General features: G+C 50.4%; 1 protein-coding gene across 3 annotated transcripts; it reads right to left on the reverse strand.

Moving 5' to 3' along the window:
* Window positions 1–607: 607 nt before the first annotated feature.
* On the reverse strand, window positions 608–12,930 carry PLAGL2 (PLAG1 like zinc finger 2). 3 transcript variants are annotated; one of them, XM_044747941.2, is made up of 3 exons: window positions 12,757–12,930; window positions 7,064–7,437; window positions 608–4,472 (listed from the first exon to the last, which is right to left on the reverse strand). In XM_044747941.2, exons 2-3 carry the CDS (start codon window positions 7,321–7,323, stop codon window positions 3,242–3,244), a joined length of 1,491 nt encoding a protein of 496 aa, XP_044603876.1. In that variant the 5' UTR covers window positions 7,324–7,437; window positions 12,757–12,930; the 3' UTR covers window positions 608–3,241. The 3 variants fall into 3 exon arrangements, with proteins under 3 accessions (XP_044603876.1, XP_014700541.1, XP_044603878.1); XM_014845055.3 differs by lacking the exon at window positions 12,757–12,930 and adding an exon at window positions 9,761–10,407; XM_044747943.2 differs by lacking the exon at window positions 7,064–7,437 and having other exon boundaries at window positions 12,757–12,890.
* Between the last annotated feature and the right edge of the window lie 18 nt (window positions 12,931–12,948).

Raw genomic sequence — 12,948 nt, forward strand, 5'->3', positions numbered from 1 at the left:
AAAAAAATCGTGCTTAAAAACAGCTCCTAGATAAGAGGGGAGGTGGAAAGGGGGTGGAGAAAACAGCTACCAAAAAGAAGGGGGGGGGTGGGGATTTAAAAGGCTACTAGGGAAAGTTTAGGGCAGTGGGAGAATTTCAACTTAGGACAATATCTACGAGCAAAAAAGTAATCACACCTGGTTCCCGGATTTCCATTAACAAAATGCCATTTGTAAAAGGTTGGGGGGGAAAAACTCATTGGTGCTCCTCTCCCTACCTCACCTCTTGAAGATGTGCACAGATCCTTTGAGCTGACACAGCCGGGTATGTCGTGCTCTGGCCCCCAGGACTGCATTCAACCCAGACCAGCTACTGTGCAAGGCGTGAGGTGCCTGGCCCCTGCTCAGGGTAGCTCAGCGCTGACAGAGCTTGGAGGTGGTGGTGGGGAAACGGGACATCACCCCTTTTTCCTGGTCCCTGTTTGGTCTCTGCCACATGCCATGGCTCCTTTCCTGGGCAGACGCCCCTCAGGCTCTCATGGCCTCAGTAAGGGTATTGAAGTGGGTTTGGTACTGAGTATAGGATAAAGCTATTCTTATCCTTTGAACAACCAGGCCAATAAGGCGCTTTTTTTTTTTTTTTTTTTTTTTTAATTTTGGCAAGAGAGGTTTAAGAAACAGCTGGGTAGCTATGGTCCAAAAAAAGGTGAAGGCAGATGTTCCCCTGTGCCAGCAAAGTTCACAGTGATAAGGAAGTTCTTTACGGGTGGTGAGGGCATTGAAGGAAGAGGAAAGAAGGGGCGGGATGAAAGGAAGAAGGGGAGGGAAGGAGGGGCAAGACCCCAGTTACAAGGTTTTAAATAGTTGCTTTGCCTTTCCTATGAGTTTCCCAACATCACTAATGGGGAGATCATCCAAGGAAGGAGCAGAGAGGAGGGGACTCCTCTAACAGCCCAGACTTTATATTCTGTGGCCAGAGGCCCATTTGCCTCTGTAAACAAAGGGTGCAGGGAAGGTGGCAGGGAGTGGCGAAGGGTTGCTGGGTCTAGTGATGAAGACCAGAGACCAGGAGAATGGTAGCACTGAGTCCTGCTTGGATCCTCACATACCATTTCCTACAATACGAGTCCCAAAAACATGCACAGCATGCAGGAGGTGGCTGCGTACCAAGGTGGACGCTCTTAAAAATAAACCTTAATTAGTCCCTGGGACTCACTGAAACTAATTTTTAGAAGCAAATCACCTAGTCTGGTTCTAACCTTGCCAGACATTTTTATATCTGGTTTTGTTTTGTCTTTTAAAAGTTATCCTAAGCTATCCTGCCTAAATCAAAACATGCTTATCTACTCCACATTATTTCCAATCAAGGGCCAGGGAGGTACATTTTAAGGCTTTCACCTCAAACAAAGAGTACTGGCCTGGGCTGAAGCAGAAGCCTGAGTCTTGGACCTGCTCAATTCCTGATGATAAATCAAAGTGATTTCTAGACAGAAGGGGGAGAGAGGAAGGACTGGGAGGAGGCTGAGGCAGTTCCGTGGTAGTTTGTCCTGAAACCCTAGTGGAGAAGCCAGCATGATGCACCCACTGAGAGAAGTGCCCAGAAACTGCTGGCTGTATCTGTAGGAGTTAACAGTAAAGAGGTAGAAGTGTGTTTCTGAATCAGACTGGAAGTGTCTCAAGAGGGTCCCACATTAGTGGTCCCTGAGCTGCCTCCCTTCCACGAGCGGGAAGAGCGAAGCCTATGTAGAACTGAGATGAAACAGAGATGGAGTTCAGCTGGGCAAGGCCTGGTGCTATCTGTGGCAGGGAGCCCCACAAGTCAGAAGAGAAGAACTAATCATTTGTTGCAAGAAACCTTGCTGAGAACTGGGGGCAAAACTGAGGGGGCCCACAAGAGGAAGGTGGAAGTTTTTTGATGGAGGGCAGAGAAGCCCATGCACAGTGTCCCTGAGTCCATGGTGACTGCAAAATGGAGAGGAGGGACACTGTGGATAAAAAAAAAAGTTTGGTATGGGAGGCAATGATGCACCCATAGACTAGGACTCAACTATCTGGCCAGTCCTAACTTTCTGAAAACTCGTCTTCCAACAATTCCACAACTTTCTGGAAAAGGGACAGGTAGGAGAGAGACAAATGAGGGGTTCACACCCTCTCCTTTGCTATCCACACCAGCCTAGAACCCAAGTCCCTCCTTCCAAGACTAATGATAACAGCTCATGATGTTCAGGGTAGGCATTAGGGAATGGGGAGGTGACAGAGGTGGGCATGCCTTTCATTTCTTCCCCTCTCCTGTTCAAAAGGAGGATGAGGGGGGTCATGATGTACTTGGGGAAAAACAGAATCGCAGACCTGTGAGAAAACTGCTCCAGTCTTCTTGCCTGCCTCCTGTGGACACTGCTGAGGAAGGCAGAACAGACACAGTCATGGAAGATGGCAGAGACTGAAGCAGTCCAAAGTCAGTTTATTTCCCCACAGGGGAAAAATGTGACCTCAAGTGAAGAGAAGTCAGCGAGACCCGACTCCGCCTTGTAAACAGGGCTCCAGTTAACACCAGGTACCAAATGGTTCCGGCTGGTGCCAACTGGAATGGACTTGTGGGAATGGATTCACGGTGTGTAAACAATGTTCACTGCAATCATTCTAAGGCTAACAGCTTGGCAAGGGAGATGAAATGGTGGTCTGAGGCGACTGTGTAAACGGTACCGTTGCTGGACAACACTGACTGAAAATGGAGGTGGTGGTACAGGAGGGATGGGGGGGAAGAACAGAGGCTCTTTCCTGCCTGTTGGTTGGAAGCAGGTGATGGAGCCAAGTGATCCTCTGCAGAGGTCTGACCAACTGCTGTGGGGTCTGCAGGTTGGGACCAGAAGGCGGGCTTCTTGGGCTCTCTCTCTCTCTCTCTCTCGAGGTCATCCAAAGTGAAACCCTCTATGTCTCCAAGAGACCTCCCCCTTCTCCAAAGAGAAGGAGGTTCTGACGTTTGGGAGAGGGAGAGGGCTAAGTGTGGCTCCCGATTCAGATAAAAAAAAAATAAAAGTAAAAATACCTGAAGTCCTATGGTATGAGATCTTTTCATGGGGTTGGGGCTCAAGGCTCCTCCTGGAGCCTGAGCCCCCAAACCAAGTGCTCCATACAGATACTGGAATTTTTTCTTTTTGAACCCAGCTCTGAAAGCTCAGCTGCCTTCATGGGGGATGCAGATGGGGTAGGTACTGAGGCTCCCTGACAGAGCCCAAGACTGAGGTGAGGGCCTCCCTGGGGGCTACTGGAATGCCTGGTGGAAACGAGGCAGGGTGGTGGTGCTCAAGCCGGACGTGAAGACAGGAGGCAAGGAGTGCAGAGGCCCGAAGTTCAGTGGTCCCCCAGCTCCCGAGGAATCTTGAGGTTGAGCTTGCAAAGTGGTGAGCAAGGGCTGTGCCTCGGCCTGGGAGTAGCCCATGACCAGGCCTCCTGTGGCCCCAGGCGGGTTACACGGGGGCAGGTTGAGTGGAAGAAAGCCCAGTAAGTGGGAGAAGTCCACATTAGCAGCGCAGAGGGCCTCAGAGAGGTTGGCGGGGCTCTTGGTGAGCAGTGCTTCATCTAGGAGGGCCGCAGCTGCCGCCGGCTGAGGTGAGGCGGGCTGGGGTTCAGCGGATGAGAGAGACAAGCTTCCAGGAAGCTCCGCCAGAAAACTATCCACCTCCACTTTGGGCAATTTGTCAGGCAAGTATGAGGTAGATCCAAGCTGATATTTTGGAGGAAGCTGAGCTGGGGAAGAGATAGGTGAGGATTCCAGAGGGTAGCTCATACCCATGGGCAGTGTGTTGTGCACCAGGGAGTGTGGCACGCCAGCGCTGGGCACGGTAGGGATGTGGGCACCATACATGCCCATGGGCAACATACCAGGGAAGGCCTTGGCCCCCATCATGTCCCGAGAGGCCATGCACAGCACAGGGCTTAGCTCTTCCTTCACGCTGACTGTGGAGCTGCAGCTGAGTAGGCCTAACATGTCCACTGGCTCTGTCTTGATCTTGAGCAGCTCCTGCGAGTGGCTCTTCTTGACATGACGCGTCAGGTGGTCCTTGCGGCCAAATCGCTGGGCACAGTACTGGCACAGGAAGTCCTTTCGGCCCGTGTGCACCACCAAGTGCCGCCGCACATCCTTACGAGTGTAGAACCGCCGCTCACAATGGTCACAGGGGTGCTTCTTCTCCTTGGCACCGCCTGCTACCCGGCGTGAGTGGGCCTTCAGGTGCTCTAGCAGGGCCTGGGTACTCTCAAAGGTCTGCAGACACACCTTGCAACTGAGGTCACCGCTGCTGGCAGCATGCATGGCCAGGTGGCGCCGGTAGCCCAGCTTTGTATTGTAATTCTTACCGCACTCAGAACAGTGGAGGGCCTCTTTGTTTGGGTCGTGGGTCTGCAGGTGGTTCCGCAGATGGTCTTTACGGTGAAACATCTTATCACAGTACATGCACTGGTGGGGTTTCTGGGCTGAGTGGGTGGCCATGTGCCTGGGGGTAGGGATAAAGGATAGAGGAGACAGAAAGAAGGGAGATCACAAGGGCTGGCCAGACAACCGAGGTGTGCATTAACAGGGAACTAGATATAAAAATTATGGTAGAGCCATGCAATGGAATGAAACAGAATACCATGCCAACTATATTCTAGAGATATCCTTGCCCACCTACAAAATCACGTATGTACTGCTATTCTTTGCAGCATATTTTGTAGCAGCAAAAATCAGAAACAATCTAAATACCCATCAATAGGGAACTGGTTAAATAAATTATGCTAAGTCCATAAAATGACTCAACTTTTTAAAAAATAAGGCAGCTTTATATGTACCCACAGGGAACAAGCTCCTAAATTACAGTAAGTGGGAAAAAAGCAAGGAGATACAGCAGTGCATCTAGATGGTACTATGCATATGAAAAGAGGGAAAAATATATGTATGACTGCTTGTATGTGCTTACATTTCTGGAAGGATATTTAAGAAACTGACAACACTGGTTGCCTCTGGGAAGAAGAAATGGGCAGCTTATGGGTGTGACAGAGAATTTTCAAAAGGTATACCTTTTGGTACCTTTTCAGTTTTGAATTAGGTGAATGTATCTCCTTTTCAAAAAATTATATTTATAATTTCTTAAATAACGCAATAAAGGGAAAATGAAATATATCCGGAACAATCTCCCAAGATATAGGGGCTAAGTCAAAAAAGGAAGTTCCGTACAGTGTGTGTAATACAATCCCTTGTGAAAATAAAAAGGGAAGGGAATATGTTTGATTGGCAAGCAAAAATACTCAAGAAAATGACCCCACAGGTTGCTTTTGGGGAGAAAAACAATGCCTTTGAGTGTGAGGACAATTCATTTTTCACTGTATGACCATCTGTACCACTTAAATTGTTTGCCACATAAACCAGCAACATTTAAAAAAATGTTTCCACGGTATGGCACCTCAGTGTCCCTTGGTTTACCTGCTTCCATCTGGTTGGAAAGCAACTCAGAGTCCAGGAATTACAATCCAGAGCACAGTACATTCAGAATCAACTCAGCAAGACTTCAAGGGCTCACTGTTTGCCAGGCCCTGTGTGAGGTGTGTCATTAACCTTGTTCTCCATAAGAAGCTAAAGGGCAGCCCTGTCACCAATAAGTGGCAGAGGGAGAATTTAAACACAGATTTTCTTGAGACCTGGATTGACTTAGGCATGCCACCACTAACTCTGGTATAGCACCCAGTGATCCTTTCTATCTGGATAGAATCAAACATACCCCTTACCCTCATGCTATGTGTGAGTGCTCAAGAGTGCTCACGCCTATGAGGGTTACTATTAACCTCCTGGTAAGTAACTAACGTGGTAACATGAGAGGGAGGTGCTGAGTGATCCACAGTCCACTTCCCTCATTCTGAAGGTGAGGAAACTGAGGCCCAAAGAGGTTTTGTGACTCGCTTAAGATCACACAGTGACTATGGATGTACTTGGAGCTCCTGCCTCCTGGACCAGGATCTTTCTTGCAGCCTCCCACCAACACCCAGACTGTCACTAAGAAAGTCTAAGAGGATGGCCCCTACTGGAGTCCACCTAAGACACAGGAGTACACAAAATCAAAGCATTCCTGAGGACCACAGAACTGTCATGAGGGCAATCCTGGTCACACACTACTATTACCTGTTTTAGTTTCTTCCTATCAACTGTCTTCCAGACAAGGAACTGAGGCTTTCTGTGGTCATCTTGTTCATGTATTTACTTGTCTGCTGTCTGTCCCACTATTAAGACAGTAAATTCAAAGAGGGCCAGCACCCTCACCTGTCTGGCTCACCACTATTCCTAGCACTGAACACTGTGCCTAGTATTAGCAGGAGCTCAATAAATCATAGTTGGATAGATGAATGACGGTGCATCAGGCAGTCTATCTCATTTGTAAAGGACATGTTCATGTTCCTCTGATGGAAAGTCAAGGAAAAAAATCAAAATTACTTCCGAGCGGGCCCCCCTCCCTTCAAAGCTGCTCTGCCATATCTGCTTTACACCCGAGCTTTCACATTTCATTTCACTTTAAGTAGAGGTTCTTGGGCTTACACATTTCAGGAAAGCCACCGACCCAGAGGACACCAGGGATTCTACAGAGACAGAAGTAATCATCTGAGTGGCAGGCCGGTTCAGTAGAAGAGGCGCTGCAGGAACTAAGCAGCTATGTGACCTTAGGTAAGTTACTTTCCTGCTCTTAGCCTCCACTTTAAAATTTAAAGATTGGACAGAAGGTCTCCTTTTCCTTCTAAAGTTCTAAGACTGATTCCTAATTTCTGGCTAAGATTCTCACCATTACCTGACAGCGGTAGGGAAAAAACAGTATTGAAAAAAATGTTCAATCTAGTTTGTTCACAGTTGTCTGATATTGTACCCATCAGATTGTAGTATCTGAATAAAAAAAATACTGCCATTAGTTTTTAGTGAGTGCCCTCAAAAAGCTGGTGCTCAGGAAACACTTATGGGACAAATTAACCTCTAATGCCACAGAAGAAGCCCCACACTCAGTGGAGTCTCTCTGGCTTTGTCCTGTGGGAACCTCAGGGCAGAAAGAGGTATAGGAGTGTCACCTACCTATACAGCTTGTACTTGGAGGCAAAAGCCTTGCCACAGTGCAGCTGAGGGCAGCTATATGGTCTCTGCTCTGGATGGGGGAGGCTGTGAGGTCTCAGTTTCTCCCCATTTGAGAAGGGTGTCCCCGAGATTTCACATTGGCACTTCACTTGACTCTCCGCCTCCCGGCCCCGAGGCCTGGGAACTAGTTTCCAGCCCACTTCCTCCTCCTGCTTTGCATCTTGAATCCAGGGGGGGACGCTGGTGAAAAATGTGGTCATGGCAAGGCTAATGGCGAAGGGCCATGTTATTCAGAAAGCCTCCCCATCAGCTCCACACAGGCTCTCTGCTCTGTCACAGCCTCCACCGCAGCCTTCAGAAAACAATCTCTTCACCTGAAACATCAGAACACCTGGTGTTAGGGAGCCCCATACCATGAAAACACAGGCTCTGGAGGCAGACAAATCCCCATTCCAATCCCAACCCTTCCACTTAGAAGCCATGCGACTTCCAGCCAATTACTTACTTCCCTGCGCTGTTTCCTCCTTTACAAAGTGGGCTTAATAATCTCCTAAATCACAAGGATGTTTTGAAGATTAAATGAGATAATGAACATAATTCAGCAGAAGGCTGGGCACCTAGTAAGTGCTTAGCGATAACTATTATTACTAGTACTGCCTAGGCTAACAGGAAACAAGATAATCTGAAGAAGAGCCCTAAACTCCAAACTTTCTCTTCTGACTTCACTTTTACATCTTTCCCACTAAATTTAGAGATAGCAGCTCCTCCTCCTCCTCTTTACCCTACTTCCCCCTCACCCACTACTTTCCACAGTTCTTCTCCTCATGGAGGTGCTAAGCAGCAATAAAACGCCCAAAAGGTAACAGAGGAGAAGGAAGGAGAAGGCTTCACTTAGGAAATTTACACCCTAGAAAGGCACCCTCTGTGCCAGATGTGTTTCTTAGCAGTGCAGCAACATCAAGAGGTTCTGTCTGAGGAGGCAACAGCAGACTCAGCATTTCCCCTAGACCAGTACTGGTCCCATCCTGCCCTCCACCACCTCTCTGGATCTCTGGGTTTCAGGACCCAGACCATGCTTCTTTAGCAAAGCCTGTCCAACACCCCAAGATGCTGAGCGGCCCCTCCTACAGACCCTCATAGTACACATGCATTTCTCCATTATGAGCAGGGAACACATTTGCATTAGAACTTAGTCTCCTCCACCAAACTCAGATTCTTTGAGGGCTCAGATCATATCTTTTATGCATCTCTTTTCTAGCATCTAGAAAAGGATCCTCAGCTTTCTTTTAGACAAGTAAATTAGTCATTGAATGCAAGCTGATTCTCATAGACTAACTTACTGTCAGGAAGGTCTGGTTTAAACTGGGTTCACAGCCCTTCCAAAGTGAGAAGCCAATATCTTGAAGCCTTTCTCTTGTTGGGGAGGGAGCAGGGGTGTGAGGGTGGTTAGAGCAAAGATGACACAACTTCTTTCCTGACATCAACTCAGAGGAAGAGAGGATGGGAGTTACCATACTGACTATCAAAAGTGGGACAACAGATCCACATTCGCACTCACAAGCTCATGACAGATTACCAACCGCAATGCAACTTGCTACAACAAGGGGATTCCCTTTGAAGAGTTCATGCCAAAATTTGGTCATGAGGCTTTTCCATGTAAAGGGAGCAAAGGGGGTATCTGGGGAGTGTCCACGAGAATCTGGGGAGGGCTCCAACTGCACAAACTAGCTGTGGGCCACAGAATGCTTGCTCAGCTCATTAGCACCTGCTGCTTACAGTGACCATTCATCCAACAGACTGGCCATGAACGAGATGATAGGATCAGCGGGTTCATGCCCCAGAGAGCTTTGCTCATCATTAACACGAGCTATGTCCTGTTCAGGAACCATTCCTCTTGTTGAAGAAACATTGCAATGTAATATGATAAACATTTCCCCATCACAAGTGGAGATTTGCCTAGAAAGATCTGCACAAAGGTGGCTGCATTTTGTATGAGTCACACGCTGGGGAGGGGCAGGTAGCACTAAAAACTAGTCCCACTTGAGCCTTCGAGTCATCATGGCATATTTGCCTGCTTCACTGTAAACCTCAAAGGCCTTTGACGTCTAGCTTTCATTGTTTAAGTCCCCTCCTTCTTTGCAAGGGTGGAATTACCTGTTTATAATACCAGTGATTACTATACACCTTGGAATTGGGTAGAGCAAGCACAAGTTTGAACACCTAGTTTGAAGGTAAAGGAAATTCCCTCCAAAGTCAAATTCTTCTATCCCTTGATATCTGAAATCAAGCACCTCAGCCTCTGGAAAATTAGGAACAGCAGCCAAAGGGAAGCAAGTCACATCACTTTGGCTGATCTAAGAGGGGAGCGTGGCCCTGGAAATTCCGCACAAACTCAGAAAGAGAACGGTACGTCCCCCACCTCCCACACGTCCACCTCAACTGTTCTCCTGAACAAGCACAAACAAGACACAGCAGTTTAGTATGCTGCTACTGAAAGAGTGAGTAATGGGCTTCTAGGAAAGAGGCTGGTGGTGGCTCAGAAGAGCTCACGAGGTTGTACTGAGAGAACCAAAGGAGGCCAGCAGCCATGTGCTTGCCTTGATCTGCATTTAATGTGGCTCTGGCTTTAAAAAGAAAACAGCCAACACCCTGATCCTATTCCCCCACGCGTTTAAGAGGCACAGCAGAAATCCTTACCTACAGTCACCAACAGGAGGCTGGATAACCAAAGCTGCTAGTGTTACCTTAGGAGCCCTTCTGGGAATCTGGTCTCTCTTCCTCTGTCCTTTGTCTGGAAACTCCTCTGATCCAGGAAGATTCCTGGGTCTCTCTCACATTATCAGAAGGCCTATTCCTCCAGACTTCCTCCTCAGCAAAACCGTGAAAGAATTCTGCTTCTTCAAAGCTGCTCTTCTGGTCTCACACTAACCTTAACAACTACAGAGAAGCTGACAGAACCTGTTCCCATAAAACAAACACAACCAAGCCCTCCCAGTTACTGGTGTACCTTGGTATATTTTCATCCTAAGATTCCTTCTGGCGCCTGATCTGAAGAGGGAGGTCGTGTGGAAGGAACCTTGGACTTGCTATCAGAAGAGCTGCTACTTGCTGGCTGTGAGACCAGGGGCAGGTTACTTTGTTTCTCTAACTCAGTTTCCTCGATTTCTAAAATAGAGATTTATTCTCCTCACCTATGACGTTCTCATGGACTAAGTGAAACGACCCTCTTGGAAGCGTCGGGTATAAAATCTGTGCACCCAGGCAGGGCAGGCTCCAAGGTCTCACCGCATCCGCCTTCTCCGCACGGGGCCTGAGGAGCACTTCTTTCTTCTCCCCTCTAATGTGACTTCTCAGCCAGTTTCCTTCCCTCCCCACCCTCTCCCCAGAGCGCAGCCTTCCCCTTTTCCTCACAATTAACCCCCGGCACATCCTCTCTGACCAGTGCCCCTGCTTTACCTGCCTCCAGCAGCAGACCCTGGGCCACAGTCCCCCACTTCAGGAATCTCTTCCGGTATCAAGGCTCCATCTCCCAAACACAAACGCTCATTAAGAACTCTGTGCGGCCTCTCTGGAAGCCGAGAGGAGATGGACAGCGGCCCAGTCCGTCTGTCCCCTGTTGTGTGCCATGATGCCTGCTGCCTCTGAGGAAACTATAGTTTTTATGGTGTTACATCATCTCTATAGAAACTGCGTTCTTTCTCCATTATTAGCCTGTTTCCTCATCAGTAAAGCTAAAAATACTTACCTCACAGGCTTGTTGTAAGGATTATTTCAGTCAGGTATGAAAGGGTTCGGCATGGGGCTAGGCTTGCTCGAAGCACCCAACAAAAGGCAGCTATCATCCTGTCTTGGTGCTGAGCTGCCCGTCCCCAACTCTGCTGCCACTTGCATCCTCCCAACCCTCCCCAAAACCTGTTGAGAAGCAGCCCCCTGCAGCAAGGAGAGGGTTAATCTCCAAGTGTTCTTAACTAGAGACCCGCAGAGGATTAACAGCTCCACTTCAGTGCCTACCCTAAAATAGCTTTTATCCCTCCTGCCCAAGAGCTACTTGGGGATCTGAAGAACTCAATTCAACACCTGCCGAGGAGGAAACACACCCGGGGACGTTCCTAGGGGTGGACAGAATCTTCCCTTAAGCAGAACCCAAAATAGCAACCGAGAAATTATAAATAGACTTAGGGAAAAAAAAAAACCCAGGTCCTGACCTGGGCACCAGAAACAAATCCCAAAGACACACCGAGTGGCCGGAAAACAGTGAGAAGGAGAGGGGGGAATGGGCACAGCTGCCCCTCCCACGCGCTCACACTCAGAGGAGTGGGAGAATTAAATTACAGGAGGCTGGAGAGTCTCAGCGCCTCGCGTCACTCCAGGAGACCTCCAACAGGATTTACAGGGGTTGGATTTACGCTCAGGCTGCTGGCTCTCCTGCCAGTGTAGATGGGCCCTCTCTGGAGTCCCTTTGATTCACTATTTCCTCTGATTCCCACCGCCTCCCACTCCCGAGGCCTTGAGCAAATGGCTGCAACTCACTCCAGCCCCATTTTCATGAAGAGGAAACCTGATTAGATCCTCGCCCCAATCTGGTGGCCTCACCTTGGGGGGGGGGGGAGGGAGGGTTAGAAACCCAAGGCCAGACTCTATCACCGTCCCAAGATGACAGGTGGAAAAACACACAAGCCGGGAGACAGGCTACACTCGCCGGTGAAAGCACCAAAACTCCCCGCACCAGCTGTCCCTCACCCTCCACCTTACAGGTCCCTTTCCCCCACCAAGCTGGGGCCATCGTGTGGGACAGGACTGCCTGGCTCCTCGGGCAGCTTCTGGAGCACCCCCGCTGTGCGATGGGAAAGGTTAAACTCCCCAGGGGTCGGGAGAGATGGGAGCGGCCGGCTGCCGGAGAAGGAACAGAAATTCCGGGAGGAGGTCTTTGGGATGGGAAGGAAGGGCAAGGAGAGTAAGGAATCATAAGCAAGCTATCCGTGGCTCTAAGGAGCCCCCCACCCCCACCCCGAAAGAAAGACATAGGGGGGCGATAAGGACCGGAGGGCTCCAGGGGTTGAGGATAGAAGTGAATGCCCTGAATTTCAAAAGTCTCAAAATGGGTATTGGGAGACAAGACGTCTAAGGTTCCCGGGGAGTATGGTCAGTGAGGAGGGAACTCCAGGAGTTTATTTGGGTTCCCCAGAACCAGGTATCTGAGGGAAGCTTCAAAAGGGGTTATGTGGTTCTGGAAGACGAAACAGAGGGTCGAGAGCGGACTACGTGGAGCAGGAAAGGGGGTTGTGTGGGCCCGGGTAGGCGTGTCCGAGGAGAGGGAGCAGGTGCAGCTTATCTGCGTCCCCCAGTCCCGGGTCCCCGGTTAGGTCAGCAGTACGTTATCTGGGTCTCCAGGGAGTCGGGGGGTCGGGAGTGGGGGACCCTCAGGGCTGCGTCTCCGGGTCTCGGAGAGGAGGGGGCCGGTGGGGTTTCTTCGGGTCCACCGGACGCAGGTATCGGGCCAGGGAGAGTTTTCGTCCTCTGGGCCTCTGCGGGCCCGGGTTGGCGCAGAAGGGGCCCTCGGCCAGGGGTGTGGGCGACCGCGCTGAGCGGCCCGGGATGAGGGGCGCCCCCGCCCCGGGTGCCGGGCGCGCGCGCAGCGAGACGGCCTCCCGCCCCGCTCCCCGCCGTCCCCCGGGGCCCTCGCCGGGACTCACCGCGCTCGGGGCCCCGCGCTGCGGGCCGGGCCGCGCTCGGGCTCCGCCAGGCCCGCTCAGGCCCCGGTAGTGGCGGCGGTCGGGCCATTGTGCGGTGCATTGTGGGAGCCGCGCGAGCGGGCGCTCGGGCCGTGGAGGGGGCGGTGCCGCGGGCTCTCTATGGTCCCGCCCGCCGGCCAGCTAGAGCGGCCG

The sequence above is a fragment of the Equus asinus genome, chromosome 15, assembly GCF_041296235.1.
Source record: "Equus asinus isolate D_3611 breed Donkey chromosome 15, EquAss-T2T_v2, whole genome shotgun sequence".
NCBI lineage: Eukaryota > Metazoa > Chordata > Mammalia > Perissodactyla > Equidae > Equus > Equus asinus.